Here is a 22548-nt window from a genome sequence, read left to right on the forward strand (position 1 = left end):
TGCAGGCTGGCACTGAGCTGTTTTATTGCCTTTGTTGTGCCCCGGGAAGGGAAGGACACTGAAAGCAAACGGGTTGGTCATTTCTGTGGCTGCAGTTTGTGTTGTCACACAGGTGAATAAATCACTTGAGCTTGGAATATTAAGAATACTGGGTAGTGTAGAAGATTCCATGAGGATTTTGTGTCATTATTTCCAGTTGTATTTCCTGTTGTAAGGTCCTAAATTGTGTTTTTTTCCTTGGTGAGAATCCCCTCCCCTCCCTTCTCTCGTTCATACACTGGTTTGCTTCTTTTAAGGTTGTTGGGTTATTGCTGTGGGATTGTTTTCAGCACTGGAGAGTTAATAAATTGCCCTGCACTACCTTTTCTCCTCAGAGAGGAAAGAGCACAGATCACACAGGGGAGAAAAGGAAGGAACAAAGATAAATGATTTGGCAGATATTTCAAAAAGAAGGCTGGGTTGCAGTGACCAGTTTGGACGTGGGGGCTCACGGCACTGGTGGGTCACAGCGGGGAGATGTGTGGGGAGAAGGACAGCCCAGCTCTGCTGGCAGAGCTCTGCTGGCTGTCAGACACAGCCGTGTGCCTGCTCATACCCTGAGTCCTGCTGGGCCCTGCAGGTCGTTTCCAGGGGCTCTGGTTTGTCCCTGGAACGGTGTTGGGGTGGGGGAACAGTGGGACTGGGCTCCGAGGGCACGGCTTAGGAATTCCCGGGTGGCAAACGTGCTGCACACCAGGGTGGGAGAGAGCGGCTTGTCCTGGGGATCCCAGTGGGTTCTGTTCTCAGGAATTGGGGTCCTGCTGGTGGGGCTGGGCTGGGTGTCCCTGGACACCAGCTGGGCTGGCAGAGCTGGGAAGGCACATGGGATCAGGTGCTGTCTGGCTGCTCCTCCCCGTGTCCCTGGAGATGTGGAGATGTCTGGCTGGCAGCCCGAGCTGGCAGCTCCCTGGGGAGCCCAGAGCAGTGTCTGGAGCACCACAGCCAGGGTTGGGAAGGGGCCCCATTCCCAACAGCAGCTCCAGCTGGTACCACTGCTCAGCCTTCCTTCCCTGGGGCATCTTCCATGGGAGATCTGCAGGAAGGTTTGCAGGGGAAATAACCCCGAGGGCATGGACTGAGAGAGAGCCCCTGCTCGTTCCTGGGCAGTTGTGAGCTGGCAGTCTGCAAATGTGGGGTGAGAATCATGGAATCGTGGAATGGTTTGAGTTGGAAGGGCAGGGACACCTTCCACTATCCCAGGTTGCTCCAGCCTGGCCTTGGAGACTTCCAGGGATGGGGCAGCCACAGCTTCTCTGGGCAACCTGTGCCAGGGCCTCCCCACCCTCCCAGGGAAGAATTCCTTCCCAAGATCCCATCTGACCCTGCCCCCTTGGCAGTGGGAAGCCATTCCCCCTTGTCCTGGCACTCCAGAGCCCTGTCCCAAGTCCCTCTCCATCAGGCATTCATGGGAGCTTTGGTTCCCAGCACCTGGGTAGTGCTCAGGACAGCAGAGAATCAGCCAAAGAAAGCTTCAAAGCTTTCCTTTTCCGTTCCTGTTTTGCCCAAACAAGCACTGTCTGGGAAGTTCTCACTTGCTGGTGACTTTGCTGGTTGTTGCTCCTGTCCTGACACCCCGCAGTGATTTCTGCTCTGCAGGGGATGCCAAGCAGGGCAGGATTTGAGAGGTGCAATCTGGTTTTTGAAGGACCCAGGAATCTGCACTGCTATCACATCTGCTGCTCCCTAAGCTCAGGCCTTGTGTTCTGCCTCAGGGCACGTTTTGAATGCTTTCCCCGTGGGCACAGGAAAGAAAAAGCTTCAAACCCAAAAATATCTCTTGGTAATGATGAGTTAGTGACCGTGTTGTGGTTTTTTTTGGAAGAACTGGGACAGTTTTCTTCTCAGGAAATTAAAAGGCATTTTGTTGGTTTGTGGGGTGGTACAAAGAAATGCTTGAACTCTCTGAGTGGGGTCTGGAGAGTGACTGAAGGGCCTCACCTACATTTCTGACCCCAAAATTTACCAGGCAGATACAGAAGTGAAGGCAGTGCTGCACTCCTGTTGGGTTGGGTTGGTTTTCCCCCTCCCCTTTTTTCTGATATTGCAAATGTCAAACCTGTTGGCAGTGTTTCACAGAGAGCTGCTCTGGCATTATTGGAGTCATCATGCCCAAAATAAGGCCGTGATGCAGAGAGGACTCGCTGAGAGATGAAGTGCCTGTTGCTGGTGAAAGTCAGTGGTGAAAATCACTGTGGCTTCACCTCCTGCTTAGGGAGCTTCTGGTTTGGATATAAACTTTGTATTGGATTGACCCAAGCAGAACAGAAGCAATTTAGGATTAGTGGCCATATTTTTTCTTTCCCATCAAATGGCTCTTGGGTAAGAAATGTTTATTATTTTACCTCTCTGGTCTGCATTGTGTTCCTGCCTCTTGCAGGCTGTACCAGCTGCTCTTTCCTTCTGGGGAGGGGAGGGTCATCTGGCACACGCTGCTGGAATTTCATTGTGGAACACAGAAATACATTGTGGCTCAAAATAAACCCACCAGTGGCTCTTGACACTGGAGGAAAAGCTCTCCAGCCCCACCGTGGTCTTCATTCCAGCAAGGCAAGCAGTTGTTAGTGGCAGGAAAAAATTTATTCCAGAGATTTCTCTTGCTATTTCTGCAGTTGCAGGGCTGTGCAGCTGTGGAGGGGAACTCGAGCACACGCTGGTCAGGGGGCCCATCTGCTTCTAATAAAACACGCAGGGAAAGGCTGCAAAAGGGGCAGTTGTGGGGGGAGGGCTGGGAGCAGAGCCCCAGTTGTCTGCTGGCTCCTTCCCCTCCCTCCCTGCCTTTCTGCACCTTCCTGGAATAGCAAAACACCCTGAGCTGGAAGGGACCCCCAAGGATGAGCCCAGCCCAGCTCTTGGCCCTGCACAGGACACCCCAAACCCCCCCAGGTACCAGGGAGCACCATCCAGGCAGCCAGAGGGGTCTGAGGAGGATGAGACAGACGGTGCTTTTCCCTCTCCCTTTCCTATTTCTCTTGAATGCTGTAGGAAGGCACAGGGAGCAGTCCTGGAACCCAGCAGAGAGGGATCCCTGAGCCCTTCCAGGCTCCTCCAGCACGGGCTCAGTCCTGGTTCTGCAGGGGATACCTGTAGCTTGCTTACCTGCTGCTCAGCTCCTTGAGGAGTTCCGTGTTCCCCTCTCAGCTGAAGTGTCTGCTCCTTCTAATAATCCAGCTCCACCCAGGCACATCAGGTGGGAGTTTTAATGGAACGTTCTTCACCTCTCCAGAAGTTCAGAACTGAAGTGCTGTAATTTCAGGCATTAGGTAACGAGGTTATTTTAGGAAGAATTTGAAACTCTGCTTTGCCTTTCCCAGGAGAGTGCCAGGCTGGAGGCAGCACTGTCCCAGCCATGACTCAAAATCCACATTATGACTGGGATTAATTGTGGTGGAACCAAGCCACGGAGGGGGTCAGAGCTGGTTGAGCCAGGAAGGTTGTGGACCTTGGTCTCTTCACATTTTTCAGGCATTCTGGTGGCAGTGACCATCTCAAACCTGCTGCCTCCAGCGGGAGAAAATGAACATTGCTTTTCCATGACACTGAATTAGCTTTGATGTCAGTCCTTTCTTCCTCATGGAAAATGGGAATGTGGGGCCCTTTCTGCCCTTCCAGGGCCATGAACCTTCTGTTGTCTCCCTGAGTCAAAGCCTTTCGGAATGAGAGTGGAAAATATGCCTGTCCTTGGGTGCAGTGACAGTCCTGGCTGGGTGTGTGCCATGTGTTTGTCCTTGGGCTCCCAGGAGATGGAGCCTTTCAAGTCTTGTTGCCATTCCTGAGCTTTGGCTCCTGCCTGGGAATTGCTGCTGTGCAGGGATTGGGAGCTGAGGCTCCGAGGTGTGACGTGGACACACGAAAATAAAAGGTGCTTTTGGAGAACTGAATTTCTGTGGGGTGATAGAGGGCAGGGCTGGACTCAGGGAATGGTTTGAGCCAGGTGGGTTCTGTGTGTGGCCATGGGAGCAGTGCTGCTGTTGCCAGAGGGATTCATGGCACATCACCTGGGTGTCTCCATGGGAATGTGCTGCAGGAACACCCAGCTGAGCCACCAGCCAAGGGAAGGCAGTGCTGGAGAGCAGGAGCAGCCCTTGGGAAGCTGATGCTGAGGGTTCCCCTCCCAGTGAAGGGTTTGCTCCTTCTGGTGAGCAGGACGTGCAGCTTTGGGTTTGTGAGGCTCAGGAGTGCCCAGGGCATTAACTGCTGGTTGCAGCCTTGGAACTCAATTCCTTCTGCACATGAAATCCAGATTAGCCACAATTAATGATGCTGTGGCTGGAACGGAGCCATTCCTGACAAATCCTGCCTTCCCTCCTTAGATCCCTTAAAGGAGAAGGCAAGCAGAGTTTTCTGACTTTAAAATGTATGAGTTTAGGAGGAAAAACCCCATCCACATGTAATCCTTTCATGTGTAATTCAGGAAATTGGTCCTAGTTTTCATGGCCACTTGCAAAGGATTATTCCATGTACTTGGTGGGCAAGGGAGGAGGGGAGAATGTCTGAATATGTTTTCCTTTTTTTTTTTATCATAAGGAATAGAACTTCTCCATTTTTATGGCCACTGAAGAATGTCAAGGACATTGCTCATCCTGTCAGGACTTTTTTTTTCTACACCCCAGATCTGCTCTTTGTCCTTTCCGGGTTCCCTTGCCCCAGTTTTCTCCAGTGTTGTTTATTTTAAAACAAATAAGTAATTGCATTTACCTTTTACTGTCCATTCCATCAAATAAACTAAGTAGGGGTTTTTATTCCCCTTCATTTCTCTTTTGAAAGAAAATGTTCAGATAATTCCCTTGGTTTCTGCTAAAGGAATTTCTTTGGTCCCTGCTAAAATAATTTCTCTGGTTGCTGCTGAAATAATTCCCAGTGGCCAGGATGAACTGTGCTGCTCTGCTGAGGGGCGAGGGTGCAAGCTGTATTAACCTGAATTTACAACCCAACTGTTCTCAGTTATTCCTCCAGTATTTATTTGCTTGGTTAGTAAACTGAGAAGCCCCAAAACATGTGAGTTGAGATTTTGGACCTTCCTGTGGTGCAGTTATTTATTCCTCTCCTCTCCCATGACTTGCTTTGCTGGATGAATCATTGCTCTGTCTTGGTAGGGCAGGGCTTTTGTAGCCAAGTTTTTTTTGGGGAGGGGGGGTTGGATGAGAAAAGGGCCTTGCAAATAACTGAGGGACTGCAGATATTGAGGAACACACCTTATTCAATTTATTGGAAACTTATTGTTTAATGGAAATTGTTGGAAATGAGGCTCTCCAGTTTTATAGATGCTCTTAATCACATCCAGAACCTTCTACCAAGGCTGCCTGTCCACATATATTGTGGGGAGCCTGACTGCATTTTGCAATGTGTGTTGTCCCAACATAAGTTTTGTGCTCTCCAAGTTCCCTTTTTAAGCCTGAAGTGAGTACAAGGATCAGCTGGCTGGAGTCTGCCCTGTGTGGATGTTTTCTCCTGTTGCTGGTGATTATTTGCAGAGCTGTGGAGCTGGGTGAGGTTGGGAAATGTGGGGCTGGAACAACAAATCCTGGCTCTCCATGGTGGAGATGAAAGGCAGGATATTGTATCTGGGAGATTCAGACACTTGCACATCTCACTGGTCCCTGGGGACTTCTTAAAGTAAAGAGCAATTAATCATAGTAACAACAATTCCACGAGGGGTTTTAGTGGTACAGGAGCTTTTGCTATTTTTAATCCTGGCAATACAGTGACACTTGGGTTTATTCTTCCAGCAGAGCCTCCACATTGATCACTTGGTGTGTGTCTGCTTTTGTTCCAGTTTGAGGACATTTTCGTTCCTCTTGTACTCTCAGAGGACATTTGTCTTACTCCTCCTGCATTTTCTGTTCTGCTGTTATGTGTTCTGTGACAGTGGTGAGGTTATTTCACGCCCTGGAGAGCAGGAGGGAGTGTGGAAGGAAAGGAATTGAGATGAATCCTCGGGTGGCCCAAAGGTCTTTGCCCTCTCAGCTCACTGAGCTCTCCCCTTCCCCTCCTGCTCCTTTCCAGGGTGTAGTTCCTGCACTACAGTTGCAATGCAAACATTGTAAAGAGCAGCAAAATGTGGTAAACCTGATTCCACGAGCCCTGACAGCTGCTGTGTGCGAGGGGGGGTGAAGGAGAAAATAGTTGTGTTAAGAGAAACATTTTCATTGACTGTTGTGGCTTTAAGGCTTAAATAGATCCTCAGGTGTCACAGGAGAATTGTTCTTGCATTGCCTGAAGTTGTTAACATTGGTCAAACGGGGGGTAAAATGAACATCTTTCTTTCTGATCAAGGAAAGGAGCTACATCTGTGTTCAATAATCATCTCTGTATTTGTGATCTTGTAGATCTCTGAGCAAAAGTTATCAGAGAATCTCCTGGGTTGGAAGGGACCCACCAGGACCCTCCAAGTCCAGCTGCTGGCCCTGGCACAGCCCAGCAGTCCCCCCTGGGCCTGAGGGCGTTGTTCAGGACAGAATGAAGGAATTCATATCTACAAGGGAGCTTTAGAAGACAGCTAAATCCTCAGGCTTCACAGAATGTCCCCAGCCATTAGTAAATAGGGGTCAGGTGGAGTCTGTCCCTGGATATACATTATCCTGGGGATTAACCCTGCCTGCTTCTGCTCCCAAAGCTGCTCCTGGCTGCTGCTGGAAAGCAGGTATTGGACCTGGCTCATCCCTGTGGCAGAGCACAGGGGCCACAGTCCCAGAGCAGGGTCCTGTGTGGGAAATGCTCTTTAAATTGTAAACAAAACAGCCCCTCCCCTAAAGAGCTTAACTCCAGTTCCAGGCTGGGTAATCCCTCCTGACAGTTCCTATTTAGGGAACACATCTCAATAAAAAGGTCTGATATTTGAGAGTGCAGAGCAGGACTGAAGCATCTCTGGGCAGGAGGTGTTCAGTGCTCAGTCCTGGGCCACCCTGGACATCTAAATAAGGAGCTGGGGGTTGAGATTTTTCATGGAACCTGAAGGAGAAAAGCTGCTTTAGAGTAACCCTGCCTTTGACTCTTCATTTGGGCCCAAATATTCTGAAAATCGTGGTCACCACTCGAGTGTATTAGCTAATTACATTTAATTATAGTACCAGTAATGTCAAGCTCTTGCCATCAGACTGGGCAGCAATTAGAGCACAACTGGATTTTCAACAGTTACCCCAAGTTAACTCTGCATGTGGGACACAGCTTGTTTTGAAAGCAAATGTTGTATCTCATAAAAGCTCGAGAGTGACTTCTCATTGTCTTTGTTCAGGTGGATTCATCAGCCAGAAAATAAAAATATAAGCTGGTGTCATTCAGAACCCCATGGATCTCCAGTGCAGTAATCAAGTCAGACTGGGTTCTGCTGGTTTTATTACACTGAGGAAATAAAGTTTAGGGAGACACAGCCATTCCTTGGTCAAAAGAAATGAAGGAGGAGGGTAAACAATGACATTACTATGGAAACAAATGCAGCATCCTAGGAAAGATGGGAGTGTGCAGGGAATAGCAGAGCCTGCTTCAGAGAGAAGGGGCTGCTGTTGTGTGGAGTGAGCAGAACTGGAGACAGGCACTGAACTTCCCAGGCCAAAGTGTTCTGATGTTTCCCTCCTGAGAGGGGAAGTCCTGGAGGAGACTGAGACAGCAGAGCATGGGAGTGAGCTGAGAGCAGGGCTGGGAGGAGAGAGAAGGGATGGATCTGTGTGTGTGGCTTGACCAGGCTGACTTTGCCTCCCTGGGATTATGGATTTGTTGCTTACATTTTGCTCACGAAGTTTGGTGGGGTTGCAGTGAGTTTAGCACAGATCAGGAAGCCTGGGTGGGTTTAAGGCAGGGCTGCTCTTGGTCATATTGGACATTGGTGTGCCTTGGGCTGTGCTCTCACCATTTACAGCCTTGACCTCCCACTTCCCTTCCCTTCCAAACTGCTGCAGTGGAGAGTCCCTGGTTTGGGGTGATTTGATGTGTGCAGGGTGAGTTAGAGATGCTGAACCTGCCACTGCCCCGAGTTCAGTCCCTGGAACACCCCGAGAGCCCAGTGCACTGAGGGGGTGGAAATCAGAGCAGGAACAAAGGGAACAGCTCCTGTATTTGTGCCCAGTGTGCTCAGATCTGTGCAGAGCACAGCAGGGTCAGAAGGTGAATCTGTGTGTGTGACTTCTGTATTTTGGTTTTTTATTTGGGTTTTTTAGAGACATGGCACAAGAGCAGTGTCACACGAAGCACCCAGCAGCAGCAGCAGGGCTCCAGTTCCCTGTTATTCTAGTTTTTCCCTATATCCTGTGTTTTACTGCACAGGGAGAGGTGTGAAAATCAGTTTGTGCTTAGAGTGCCCTGGAGGTTTTCTCTTGGTGCTTACATGGAATAAATGACTGCAAGTCTTGGAGCAAGTTATTGCAAGGAGTGACCAGGAGGGGCTTGGTCTTGAACTCTGACAGTTCTCCTGATTTTTGAAGCACAAATGTTCAGCTAAAACGTCCTTTGTCTGACTTGCATGACTTCTGAGCTGCAGAGATTGAGTTTCCTGGGTTTCCAGGAGGTTTCCCAAAGGATAGCAGATGAAACATTTTCCTGCCTTGTGGCAATTTGGTGCCTGTTTCTCCTGCCAGTCCCAGCTGATGCTGGGAGGATACACTGCCTTTGAGTGGGTTCAGATTCCTTTTGTTTCTGCCCTGGGATCTCCCCTTTCTGGGCTCCTTGGCTGTCAGTGATGTCTGAATTTGAGGTTGTGTGAACTGTTCCTCTGCTCTGCACTGCAGTGCCTGAACGAGGGGGGCACTGATTTACTGCCTGGACTTGACATGAGTCTGACACCCAGTAGTTAAAGCAGTGGTGCAGCAGCAGAGGAGGCAGCAAACAAGCTCATTTCCCTCTTGCCTGAAGGGATTTTTTGTTCCTGTGCTTGTTGAGCAAATAGGGCACTGTATTAGCATGTTATTCTTCCCAGTCCTTGGGCTTCTGTTTGCATTCTATTAATGCTTTGGTTTTTATTCAGTGGAAAGCTGCATTAATGATGCTGACAGTCCTAATGACCTGCTGGAATTCTGGAGGTTCCAGCAGCGTGGTGGTTGCAAAAGGTCTTCCAGTTAATATCCTGCTTTAAATGTTATCACAGCCTACCCACAAATTACAGTGGTATTTCCAGAGGCACTGATGTGTTCAGGAAGTTCACCAAATTCCCAGAAACGTCCAATAGTCTGCCCTGTGACAGTGCTTTGTCCATGGGGTATGAGTGGCTGAGGTGGTTTTGTTCACCATCATGGAAGGCTTGTACAAAAAATTATAAGAATTATAAATACTGACATGTTTTCTTGTTCTTTTGCTTCCTTATGCCTTCTACTCTTCCCATGTGATTTTATACAGTTAAAGAACCTTCCCATGTGATTTTATACAGTTAAAGAACCTTCCCATGTGATTTTATACAGTTAAAGAACCTTCCCATGTGATTTTATACAGTTAAAGAACCTTCCCATGTGATTTTATACAGTGAAAGAACCTTCCCATGTTTTTAATGTCATTTAATTTTTTAGTTAAATTTCTTTTTCACCTAATATAGCAAGGAAAAATGGGACTGTTTAATCTTGGAATATTAAGCTGTAAGGCAGCGTTGATAATCCCTGTTTATTATCAGTCTAAGTCTATGATTTTTAGCTCTTCCCAAGCTATATAGTGATATTCAGCTATCACAGGATTCCCAGGGCCCACTAGGTATGAAAGATTAATAGACACATTAAATGAACTATTGATTCCTGGCACTTTGCACTTGGCAGATGATGGCTCCAGATATGAATTTAAACTATTAAAATATGTAGTGCTCTCTCTGAAGTGTTTGTGAGCCACAGCTCAGGAGAGGCAGAAAGGCTCTGAATGCAGGAGGAATATTTAAGGACTTGGGTTTCCAAGTGTGAAATCCTTTCCCAGACAAAACTGGTATAAACTCGTGTAGGAATTCTTCAAGGTGCCTTGGATTTGGATGTTTGTAAGACATCCAGAAACCCCAGATCCTGGTGTTTGAGTGCAGAGCTCCTGCCTCCAACCTCGGCTGGGGGGCCTCGAAGGCACACTTAGAAGCAGCATCCAAAAGTGAAGGGCCTTTGGATGTTTTCTTGCCTTTGAACAGTTGTGATTCTCTGTCTCCTCAACACTTGGGTTGCTTCTGCCTTCCCCTGAGCTGCCAGGGGCAGATGATGGATGAGCACAGCACAGCAGGGCTCCTGTTCCCCTGGGATTCCGGATCCCTGGCAGTGTCCCTGTGCTGCCCAGGGCAGAGCAGTGATTAGGACATGACCCTTGGCATGCTGGGGCAACCACTTCTCTCGTTAATTTTGAGCAGAAATAGCGAGATGTAAGAAAAATGTATAGTCCCTGGTGGCAAAGATGTGACAGAACCAGAGCAGGGCAGGGTGGAGGGACCTGGAGAGGTCACCTGGGTGAACTTTGGAGCTGGGAGCCACAGCAGGATTATTGATGAGGGCTGTGTTGTCCCTGTCACCTTCATCCAAGTGCTTTGGGAAGAGGGATGACCTTGAGCAGAAGTTGCCAAACTGGGAGCAGGAGAAACCAAGCCCTGTTCCCACTACAGCCTGTAACTTTCATGCATTTACATCTGATGATGATTCACAAACAAGCAATTAGGAATTTGAGAGCTTTGCTTCTGCCTGATTTGACCTCTTTGGAAACTGAGAGAAGAGAAAAAAACTACATTCCATGTTTTCTTCTTCCTTTTAACTGAAGTACAAGAGAAGGCTTTATTTTCCTCCTGAGACATTCCTGTGTGAATTAGCAAAGGGAGAAACTGTTCTAAAATACAGAATGAATGAGCCAGACCTGGAATGTGCCTTCCTGGAGTGAATCAGGTGACTGCAGTTTTGTGGGTGTTACACTGGAGTTAATGATTTCTATGAAGTAAATACTGAATTTTGAGCTTTTCAGCCAGTTCAGCTTTTTAACCATTGCTAAAAATACGTCCCCAAAACTACATCACCGAGGTTGGGAAAGAGTTACTTTCAATACTTTGCATCAAAGCTTATGCTAAGGATGAGGTGCTAAGGTTAAATGATGGACTGTGGGGGGAATGGAGCTTGCAGGGGGTAGGGATTGCTTCCTTTGGGGAAGGACAGGGACCTTCCAGGAGCCTGGGCTTTCATGGGGGTGGAGCTGCTCCTGCCTCGCAAGTGGAGCAATAGTTCTGTCCCCCCCAAAGGCAGAGTGTGTGTGCTGCTCACGGGCTGCCAAGAGAAACTGGCTGCAGCAAGATTAGTCTTGAATCAGGAGCTTTAGCAAATCCTGTTTTTCTCATCTTCTCTGGGTCCTTAGTGCAGTGTCACCCAAATTTCTTTTTTGGCAGAACGTCGCGGCTTCCATAGTTTTTAATTAAAATTGTCCCTACCCTGATTTAATGGCTCCATAAAGCATCTTGGCTTACTCTGCCTCAGGTAAATGAAAATATTTGCTGTGGCAAATAGGACTATTAGTTTTATGATCCGTAGCAGTAAAAAGCTTTTATCAGGAATGTCGTCAGAAGAGGCATAAAAACCGTGTTCCGTGTGAAACCACTGGTACGTCTGAGGAGTTGTGCTTTGGTTCCTGAGTGTCTGTAGGAGAAGGTGTTAGCAGCATTTAAATAGCTGCAGGCACTCCCAGGATGGCAGAGGGACTGCTGGACATGGTTTTGGGGCAGGAGGGAGCGTTTGGCAGCGGGGTGAGTGAGGAGCATCCTCCCACATCCAGGTCAGCCCGGGCTGTGCTGGGGGGTTTGGTTGCAGCTGCTTCCCCTGCAAACGGAGCTCTGCTCACATCTCTCTCTTTGTGCTGAGCTGCTGTTTGCTGCCTCCCCGAATCCTTCTGATCTGATATTCCCCAAAGGTACCAGCCGTCCCCTCCTCCAATTCCTGGCAGATTTAGGGAGTGGTTCCCATGGCGACGGGGGAGGAATTGGATCTGCAGCCCAGCTGGGATCAATCCCAGCTGCCTCCTCCTCCTCCTCCTGAGCAGTCAGCGTATTTTTAATAAAGTGACCGTGTACAGGAGGCATGTCTTTGTCTTGTTAAGCCTTTGTTGTGTATTAAATCCTGAGGGCTTTCACCATAATCTGCTGGGCTCACAAGCTTTACAAATCCTGCCCTTACTCGGAGAGCTGGGGGCATTAGACCCAGCAGAGATTTTTTTTTCCCCGATGATTTTTATTTCTGCAATTTAGCTGAGTCGGAGAACTGTTGCTAGAAATGAATGAAAATAAAGGTACAGTCTTTAGCAAGGGAACACAGGGAATATTTACAGCTGATTTCATCCCTGTTGTGCTTTATTTTATGCTGTGTTTTCCCTAAGCCTCACCTGCACGTTGTGGTGATGCACCCTTGCAGGGTTACTGTGACAGGAGTGACACGAGGACAGGGATTGCTGCCATGGCAGGGGCTCTGCTGCCTCCCAGGCAAATATATCCCAGTTCCCTGTGTTCCAGACCAGGAGTGGTGCCTGTCAGAGAGAGCCCTGAGAACCAGGGGGTTGGGTATTAACGGGGCTCCAAAGGTGAGCAGAGAGCTGAGGTGCTCTTGGCAGAGAGAACTGGCTGGGAAGGGTCTGACGTGGCCCCCAGTGCTGGAGTGAGATGGGACCATTCCTGCTGGGCAGCCAAGGATTTAGATCCTTTTTGAGTTCCAAGGCTCAGATTGGGACCTTGTGAGGGTCAGTGCTGAAGGGATGGCAGGCTGGAAAGCAGGGATGTTTTGTGGGAAGGGAAGGATGGGGGGGATGAGCTCTCATTTATCCATGGACACAACCCCACGGTAGATTTGCATTGCTGCAGATTTGTCCTGAGTGTATTGAGTGTTCCAAGACATTCCCTTTGCATGGACACAGGCAGATGTTCTAGACTGGGAGTGTGGCTGCAGGTCACTCACACTCTGCTTCCCTGGAGTCCCTGTGAGTTTGGGCAGACAGGGAGCCAACACCCAGCACTGAACCCCCTTCCCTCTGCTGCAAGTGGCACCTTATTTACCCCCCAGGTAAACCCTGCTGTGTTAGGCTCAGCCTTAGCCCAGTAGGGTACAGCCTCCCTGCCTATTACCCAAATCAGGGCCTAATTTGAGCTTGTTTCTTTTGTTGAAATGCAAAACTAATTATATTTAACTACAGATGAACAGGAAGTTGCATTAGCAATTTTATTTTTTTTTTTTCAAATCAATGGGGAATTATTCAGCATTATTTGGGGGCTGGGGAACTTTGTAACCAGATAAAAGATATGGGGGAGGGCAGAGCTATAAAAAGTGTTATTGTGTGATTATGAAGAGGCCTTTTAATGCAGTTATTATGTGATGCTAAAAAGGCCTTTATTGCTTGAAGTTGGAAGTGGAATACAAATGGGCTCCCAGTGTCTATTAAATGAAGAGTGGAAAAAATAGTCTCCGTTTGCCTGAACTGCAAAGCAAAAATACCGATTAAATAGTGATTAAAACCCGTGGCAGGGCTGGGTCTGTTGGTTTGGTCACACACTGAGCAGGAAGGTTTAGCGAGCAGGGAGCAGTTGGTGTGATTGCAGGCACAGCTCGTGGTTCTGATGGGCTGTTTCTCCAGGTTATGGTGTCAGCAAAGCGAGGGCTGGCTGAGGCAGTCAGGGCTGGATTCCCCTGCTGTCAGGTGAGCTCGGTGGGAGTCACTCAGAGGAACATTGCTCAGATTGTAGCTGGCTTCCACAGGTTACCTTCAGTGTCCCCTGGGCTCTTTGGTGCCCATTTTCATCTCCAGGGATCTGGCCATTTGTAGGACAAAGCCTGAACGCTGTTGGCAGACGCTGTGAGGACAAAACCCAGGGCTGGAGCAGCCCCACAGCCTGTCCAGTCTCCTGCCCAGACCCACCGTCAGAAGACACAAAAGGCTAAAAAAAGCCAGGTAGAATTTTGTTCCTTGACATCTCTGGCAGAGTGGAAATGTTGAGGGTTTCTGGAGTGTGTTTTGTGCCTTTAATAAGTACCCTTGGTGTGTTTCTGCACAGATGAGCCCTGGGAATTTCCTCTCCCGGTGGAAACTGGAGTAAAATAGCACTTGAAACAGCAGTTAGGTTTTGATCTACCTTGGGGTACTTGAGCATCTTGTTCCTGGATTAAATTAAAGAAGCTGAAGTGTGGTGTGAAGCAGGTTTGTTAATACTGCCTCTCTGGTTCCTGCTGCTCACCAGGTCACTGTTTCTGTCCCTTGGCAGTTTCTGGGTTTGAAAAGTGCTTTTCTGGAGTCAGTAATAACTGACTAGGGAGGTTTCCCCTGTGCCTCCCTCCCCCTGTGCTGACGTGCAGGGGGATTGGTGGTGAAGGAATTGCTGCCCCTCTGTACAACCTTTGCAGAAATGCTGTTTCTTAGGCCAGTAATGATGAGATTTAATGATAACTTTGCTGCTGGTGGAGCAGAGGGAGCAGTGACTGAGTGAGGCATAACCAGGGATGTCCTTCCTTTGCTCCTTTCTAAGACTCCAAAGAGTTTTACCTTCCTGTGTCCCAGGGGTGGTTTCCAGGTTTCATTCTCCTGAAACTCTTAAATGCACAGAAGGAGCTGAGCCCTTGGAAAAAAAAAAGTGAAAGTGTTGAGAGCTGAGTGTTGCCTGGGCTCAGATCTCTTGCCTGGCCCTTTTGGCTGTCATTACAGTGAGATATTCCCAGGTTGTGTGGTTTCCTCCCATTCTTTGCATCTGCTGTGGCACAGACATGCATAAAAAAAGATGTGAGGTAGAGCCCAGATGCCAAATTTGGGGGTGATGAAAAGTTCAGTGCTTTACACAGAGCCTCTTTTCTCCTTTCTAGCTGTAACAGAAAGCACCTGAGAATGGAATGAAAGGCATTAATAACCCCAGCCTGTGCCACTGCCTTCCCAGCAGGCAGCGACTCTCACAAGTGCAGAAGAGGGCCAGTGGTGTGTTTATACAGTGTAGGGTGGCAAAAAAAAAGAAGAGGGGGGAATGAATTTATATTAGATCTCAATTAGCTCAAAGCCATTTTACCAGCACCCCGTGGTCTGATAGCAGTGCTTGCCTGAGGAGAAAGCAAGCTCTGCTGGCTGGGCTGAGAGCCCTTCCTTGGGCTGGGCTGGCAGTTCTGTGGGGAATTCAATCCCAACATTGTTGTGGTCCAGCTGCAGGGCTCAGAAGGGTGTCTTGGGCAGGTCAGGAGGGGCTGGAATGAGCCCCTTGCTGTTCCTCAGGGCATCCAGAGGTACTTGAATGTCCCCCTCTGGCAGGCTCTGGGCTGGGCAGACCTGTGAACGTGGCCAGCCCTGGAGCACACAGTGCTCCCAGCTCTGCTGTCAGCTGAGTCTGGGCTGGGTTGGTTCTGTTCAGTGCTGTAGCCCAGCCTATTGGGCTGGAACACCAGCACTTATCAGCACAGCCTGCTGAAATCCAGGGAGAGCAAAGCCAGAGATGTGGCCCGGACCTTGCCCCAGGACTGTCCTTTGCAGGGCTCCACTGGCTGCCATGAATTGCTTCCCATTTCCCTGTGAGCAGAAGTGCTGTGTCACAGTGGCTGTTGGCTGCAGGAATGTGCTCAGCCCATCCTAATGCTTCTGTCCTTCTTTACTGAGGGCAGGCAGTGCTCCTTCAGCTGTGTGTGGCTGCAGCCTTAATGCCTAACCCCCCCTATCCATATGTTTCCCGAGTATTTTAAGGAATGTTGCCATTGGCACACACAGTCAGGTTTTAATTTCTCAAGCAACGCATGTTCCTTGAAAATCCAGGTGTGTTTGGCAGCTAAAATAACACCTCTGTGGTCTGGAGGTAAAATGAGCTGCTCTGGGAGAGGGATTTTCATGCACTACAGCGTGAAAACACCGGGAGGGGGTTTTTGAAAGAAAACCTATTCATTTTGGTGTCCTCAAATTCAACTTGACCTGGGCTTGTTAGGCCACAGATCTGCCGTGGAATTAAGCTATAGCTGGAGGAAAGCCAGAATCCAATTACATTTTCTGCCTAATGGGTCATAATTTATGCAATGAAGAAGGCAGGGATGTTGCTGGGGGAAAAGGGCACTGGACATGCGTGGATGTGCACTGGGCAGGGCTGGGTGTGAATGGACATGGAAAGGGGAACCTGTGCTGGACGTGGAAAGGGGAACCTGTGCTGGACGTGGAAAGGGGGACCTGTGCTGGACATGGAAAGGGGGACCTGTGCTGGACATGGAAAGGGGGACCTGTGCTGTCCTTTCTCACCTGTTTAGTACCAGTGTAATTCAGATCAGAAAATGAGTGTTATACTGGACTCTGCTGAATAAAGGAGCTGTAGGGGTTGGAAGGCCAGCAAAGCTTTGTTGCTGAAGACCACTCCTGTTGTTTAACCACCCCCTGTGTGCTCTTCTCTTTCCCAGCCTCTCTACAAGTGGACATCGTTCCGAGTCAGGGGGAGATCAGCGTTGGAGAATCCAAGTTCTTCTTATGTCAAGGTGAGTGCTGGCCTCAGGCATAACCCGTGTCTGGGTGGGTTTGGTTTGGTGCTGGCAGCTCTTTGGAAGCAGGACTGTGCTCTGAGGGGTGAGATTTGCTGTAGCAGGACTCGCAAGGCCGAGGAGCGCAGGGTTGGGCTCAGTGTGGTGTTGTTTTCTCCCCTGTCCCCCCCAGTGGCAGGGGAGGCCAAGCACAAGGACATCTCGTGGTTCTCCCCGAACGGGGAGAGGCTGACGCCGAACCAGCAGCGCATCTCGGTGGTGCGGAACGATGACTTCTCCTCCACCCTCACCATCTACAACGCCAACATCGACGACGCCGGCATCTACAAGTGCGTGGTCAGCAGCGCCGACGAGGGCGACTCCGAGGCCACCGTCAACGTCAAGATCTTCCGTAAGGCCGCGGCCCCGGGGCCCCTTCTTGGGGCAGCAGCAGGGGGGCAAGGCTTGTGCCTCCCTGGAAAAGGCTGGGCTTAAAGGGGGGGAAGGAGGGTGAAAAGAAAGGGGCTGTGGAGAAGGTGCAGCCTCCTCCTCCTCCTCCCTGGGTTTTGGGGGTTAATGGGGACTGGACCTGTGGTCTGCTCACCGGCACATCTGTGCTGAAATCCTTCAGAAAGGCAGGACTGGGATTTCTTCAGAGGGCAAGGGGTGGAAGGAGAAGGTTCTGGCTCTTCCTGAGTGTCCAGGAGGAGTAACCAGAGGGAGCAGCTGTTGTGGGTGACAGACATGCTGTGGGGCTGCTCTGGTGTTGAGTGAAGGGGCCCACACTCACCAGGTTTATAATAAGCCATCAGCATGTTGGCCAGCAGAGCCACAAGAGCAGCTTCTCCCCTTCCTGCTGGGAAGCTGAGCAGTTCCAAGGTCACAGTTTGCAGTGTGGGTTATTTAGGGAATGGATTTGGCCCACTGATATTCCTGGGGGACAGGGCTGGAGAATGGGGCAGTGCATTCAATCAGACACACCTTTATCCTCCCCTTGGCAACAAGATGATTTCCAGGGGGTTTGGGGCCCTCTGGGGTTTCTTTGCTTCCCTCAGGTTTGAGTCAGGAGCACAGCTTGAGGTGGGAAAGCTGCAGTGACTCTCTCCTTCCCTTGCTTTCAGAAAAGCTGATGTTCAAGAACGCTCCCACCCCCCAGGAATTCAAGGAAGGGGACGATGCTGTGATCGTGTGTGACGTGGTCAGCTCGCTGCCTCCCACCATCATCTGGAAGCACAAAGGCAGGGATGTCATCCTAAAAAAAGATGGTAAGGTCTTGGTGCTCGTCCGTTCAGGGCTCCAGTGTCCATCTCCCATCAGCTCAGATCAGGCTCACACACAAAATGGATGGTGGGCACCAGGGAAGGGGGAGCAGTTTGTACCTGGCACTGGGTCACAGGGTGTGAGTTCAGTTGGTCAGGGTGCTGTGGTTTGGCAGTGGCAGGGCAGCAATGTTCCCACAGAAATGACCATCAGGCTCTGACACTGGAATAAGCAAAGAATGCTAAAGAGAAAACAATCAGATAGAAGAAGTGCCATCAGACGGAAAAGCTGGATGTTGTGACACTCTCCAGCCTTCCTGAGGAAAAGGGCTAAAAGCTCCTTGCAGGAACCTTTCCCTTTCTTCCACAAAGCTGCAGCCAGCCATGCCCAGAGGGGCCTCCAAAGCCCTGATTCCAGCTGTGCCTCAGCTGGTTTGTCACACCTACCTGCTGCAGGCACACAGGTAGGAGGGCAGTAAAGCCTTCAGCATATTGCCTGCTCTGCTGAAATGTAGATGTGTTCCTGTGGGTTATCCCTGAGTGCTTACACTGCCCAGCACCAGCCCTTGGCTGCTCTCCACAGCCGGGTTCCTTCCTTGGCCACGTCAGACCCAGCTGCAGCAGCATCTCCCTTTGGTGGTGGGAAGGGCAGTTCCACTCCACCAATCCTTGTCTCAACCCAGAAGGGGCCCAGAGAGGAGCAGAAGCTGCAGAGAGCTGCCCTGAGGCCCCCTGGGTGAGCCTCCCTTCTGTCTTTGCAGTGCGGTTCATAGTCCTGTCCAACAACTACCTGCAGATCCGGGGCATCAAGAAGACGGACGAGGGGACGTACAGGTGTGAGGGGAGGATCTTGGCTCGGGGGGAGATCAACTTCAAGGACATCCAGGTCATTGTGAATGGTGAGAGCTCAGAGTAAGGCTGGTGCAGAGCAGGGGGTGAGAACCTCACTGTGGGAGTTCTCATCTGATGGAAACCCAACTGAAATGTCCCGTGACTGAGAGTGAGGAATTGAGCCTGGTGGGACTCACAAGTGCTTTTGTCCACCACAATGATTTTCTTTTTGTGCCTCTCCCCACCGCCTGCCCTTTGTTCCCTGTGCTGGTTGCTTTGGAGAGCTCGTGCAGCAAACCTGTTGATTGAAACCTGCAGGGGATGGTGGAAGGGTTTGAGTAACTGGTGACATCTGTGGTTATTGCAGAGATGCACAAGGAGCCTCCTGAGGCTCCCTCTTGCTCAGCCTTCTGTCCTTTCTAACTCAGCTGTGGATTTCTTCTCTTCCAGTACCTCCTTCTGTGCGTGCCAGGCAGAGCACTATGAATGCCACTGCCAACCTCAGCCAGTCTGTCACCTTGGCATGTGATGCTGATGGTTTTCCTGAGCCAACCGTGACGTGGACAAAGTAAGATGCTGTGTGCAGTGTCCTGGGGAGGTGTGTGTGAGCAGGGGTGATTCCCCAAGGCCTGGAAAACCGGGCTGGAGGGGAAAAACCATCTTAACTGGAATGAAATGAATGGATTTGATTCACAAGAGAAAGGGTGGACTCATGATGGAACTGAAGTTGGATTCTGCTGTGGGTTAAACCCTGGTGGGCAGCCGAGTCCCACACAGCCCACTTGGGGGGAGTGGGATGGGGAGGAGAATCAGAAGGGTAAAAAACCTTGTTGCTTGAGATAAAGGCAGTCTAACAGATAAAGCAAAAGCTGTGCATGCCAGCAAAGCAAACCAAGGGATTCCTGCAGTGCTTGCCCCTGGCAGGCCCTTGCTCAGCCAGGTCAGCTGCTTTGGCCGTGTCCCCTCCCAGCCTTGCATGGCAGTGCCAGGCAGTGCTGCACACCTGAGGAACACTGTCCTTGGGGTTGTGGAGCCTCTGACTGCTGCTGCCCATCACATCCACATGCTTTGTGTCCCCAGGGATGGAGAGCCCGTGGAGGAGGCTGATGATGAGGAGAAATACAGCTTCAACTACGACGGCTCGGAGCTGGTCATCAGGCAGGTGGACAAGAGCGACGAGGCCGAGTACATCTGCATCGCTGAGAACAAGGCAGGGGAGGCAGATGCCACCATCCACCTCAAAGTCTTCGGTAGGAATGCTCTTCCCATCCCCCTCCCACTCCAGGCCGTGTTGGCAGCTCACCAGTGCAAGCTGGAAGTAACCTACTTATCCCAGTTAATGCCTGGCAGGGCTTATCCAGAGCTGCTGCTTCCCCAAGGAATGCTGTGCTCCTCTGCCATCGTGTGTGTGTGTATGAAACACAGCCCAGCTCCATCCTGCTTCCCCTCTGAGGAGAGAAATCCAGCCCTGGGCAGGGGGGCTGTGATGAGGCTCACATGCTACCTGAAATATCTTCCAGGCCCAGAGGGCTGAATCCTGATCCACCCAAAGCTGCTTTAGCACCTCAGTAGGAATTGCTCTAACCTGGACAGGGAGGTGAACTCCACCCCACCACTGTGTGAGTGACCTCAAGCTTGCAGGGATGAATCAGCAGCTTTCCTGCCTTCTATGAATCTGGGAGTGTTAAGGAATATAATTCTTCCTGTCCCATATGCAGCCACTCAACAAAGCTGCTTATCAAAAGGCTGATTTGGGGCAGAGAAAGTAGACAGGGAGGTGGAAGATTCAGCTGGTAATCCCAGGGACTGATCACTTGTACACTGTTAAATGGGTTCTACTTCACATACACCCTCTCCTAGTCCTCTCTTACAAGCCTCAGCTGGAAGCATGAATAGAAGAGGTTATAGTTCTGCCAGGAGGTGCCTCTTCTCCAGCACCACTCTGCTCCTTCCCTGCATGGCAGTGAGCTTGTCACCATTCCAAAGCCTTTTCCCCCAGTGCTACCTGTCCCAAATGTTGCTGTTGGCAGATGAGCTTCATCCCAAGCCCCAACCTGAATCAGGGTTGCTTTTTCTTCCCAGCAAAACCCAAAATCACCTATGTGGAAAACAAAACAGCCATGGAGCTGGAGGATCAGATCACCCTGACCTGCGAGGCCTCTGGGGACCCCATCCCTTCCATCACCTGGAGAACCTCCACCCGCAACATCAGCAACGAGGAGAAGGTACAGCCCTTCCCAGAGCCTTGGGATCTGCCTGGGGGATCAGCACAGCCCCTGCCTGCCTGCCCTGCTGCCCTGGGCTGCATGAGCTGCACGGGGATGCACGTGGGAGTCCCGGGGGTTCCCTCTCTGGGGAGCACACCCTGTCTGCCCAGGGCTCAGCTCCAGCCCTGCAGCAGGGCCACAGGGGTCCTTTTGGAAAGAGCCACCTCTGTCTGTAAGAACTGAGGATATGCTTTGGAATTCCTGCTGGATCACTCGGGGTTGGATTAACCTGAAGAGCAGTGCAGTCTAAACCCTCTCCAGAGGAGTTTCCAGAGGGACCTACAGTTGCAGGAAGGTTGTGAAAGGGTTTTTCCATCCTGTGTCCCAGCTGGGAATGAGCACCCTGATGGCAGCACTGTCAGTGACTGGGAGGGTGGCAGGGCTGAGCTGTGGGGTCCCCTCTCAGAGGTACAGTGGACCAAAATGAGCCTGTTCATTCCTTCTTGCCCTTCCCTGTTGTACTCTGGTACTGCACATTCCTGAAGCACAAAAGCCTGGCTGCCTTTGTGCTCACCTGTTTTGTTGATCACATCAATGCCATTTTGTTCTTTAAAGGCAAAAATAATTAGCAGTTTTTCTTTTAGAGGAGAGTGCTGGTGTTGTTACTGGCTACAATTCCTTCAATTAGACAAGATGAGGATGTGCTGCTTTACTGTAGATGTTTCATAATAGTTGCATAAGTGATCAGCAGGCATAATTTGGAGCTAAAGAAAGCCTAGATAAAAGCTGGAGTGAGGAGTTGTTGCTTATTAATAATCTTCTAATAACAGGATGCTTCAGGGCTCAGCTGCCTTGGCCATGCCAGGGGTTCTGGCTCAGTGTGAAGGCAGCAGGGGACAGACTGTGAAAGTCTGGGAGCAACAGAGGTGTCCACTGTCAGTTGTCCCCACAGCTGCCATCCTGCACTGGAGCTCCTAAATGAGCTTTTTTTAATTGCCCCCATGATGTCAGCTCTCCCCCACGCTGTTCATGTGTAACTTATTAATCAGAGTGCCAAAGTTTTCCAGCTTCAGTTCTTTCTCAGCATCTTTGGGGTGGGAGGGCTGCTGTGAATCCCTGCAATGTTCACAGAGGGTTCCAGTGCCCTCAGAAGCTGTTGGCTTGTCCCTGCAGTGCGACTGGGGCACCTGTTTGGACAGGAGGAGGTTATTTATTCGTGGTCTTGTCTCTGTCCAGGAGGGTCCTGGGAGGAGCCCGGGGCTCCAGAGCTGCTGGCTCTGCAGTTTGGGTCACAGCCATGGGAAGAGCTTTGTCAGGGAGGAGAATATAAAAACTAAAGCCTGCCTGTTTGCAGAGCCCCCTCTGTCCAGCCCAGTTAAACCCTCCAGATCTCAGTGGCAAAACTGCTAACTCATTTTTGCTGATTTTTGAGACTCATATATCCTGCTTGATGCTGTGGCTGAGCAACAGTACAGAAAATGGTGATTCTCTGATACTTTCTTATACAGGCAGGGGGAAAATCCAAGGTTTGAGGTGCAGCCATGTGTCTCGTGTTCAGACCTTCAGGGCAAACACATTTTGATCACATTCCATGCACTTTCTAGGCTGGGTCATTTTATTTTGTGTGTGTGTGTTTTGGTTTGGTTTGTCTTACACTTTTCCCATTCTCTCTCTTGTGCTGGAGGTTTAGGTGGATGGTACAAACATCCAGGAAATCCTCAGGTCAGAACAGCTCTGGTTACCATTCTACTCCATGTACAACCAAATTCATACATTCAGGTTACTCTGCCCTTGCTGTCTCTGGGACAGCACAGGGAAATGGATGGTCTTTGATGCAGCACAAACAATACTATT

The 22548-nt window shown here is 50.1% G+C and overlaps 1 protein-coding gene across 1 annotated transcript in view; it reads left to right on the top strand.

The window, feature by feature from the left end:
• The first annotated feature begins 425 nt into the window (after positions 1-425).
• Positions 426-22548, top strand: part of NCAM1 (neural cell adhesion molecule 1) — a 59469-nt gene continuing 37346 nt past the window's right edge. The window contains exons 1-8 of the mRNA XM_018078581.2: positions 426-498; positions 16341-16415; positions 16591-16809; positions 17519-17662; positions 18418-18555; positions 18938-19055; positions 19568-19737; positions 20570-20712. Of these exons, the coding sequence (XP_017934070.1) occupies positions 426-498; positions 16341-16415; positions 16591-16809; positions 17519-17662; positions 18418-18555; positions 18938-19055; positions 19568-19737; positions 20570-20712 (1080 nt within the window). The remainder of the gene's footprint in view (positions 499-16340; positions 16416-16590; positions 16810-17518; positions 17663-18417; positions 18556-18937; positions 19056-19567; positions 19738-20569; positions 20713-22548) is intronic.

Source organism: Manacus vitellinus, unplaced genomic scaffold (assembly GCF_001715985.3).
Source record: "Manacus vitellinus isolate BGI_N305 unplaced genomic scaffold, ASM171598v3 scaffold_41_pilon, whole genome shotgun sequence".
In the NCBI taxonomy this organism is placed as follows: Eukaryota; Metazoa; Chordata; class Aves; order Passeriformes; family Pipridae; genus Manacus; species Manacus vitellinus.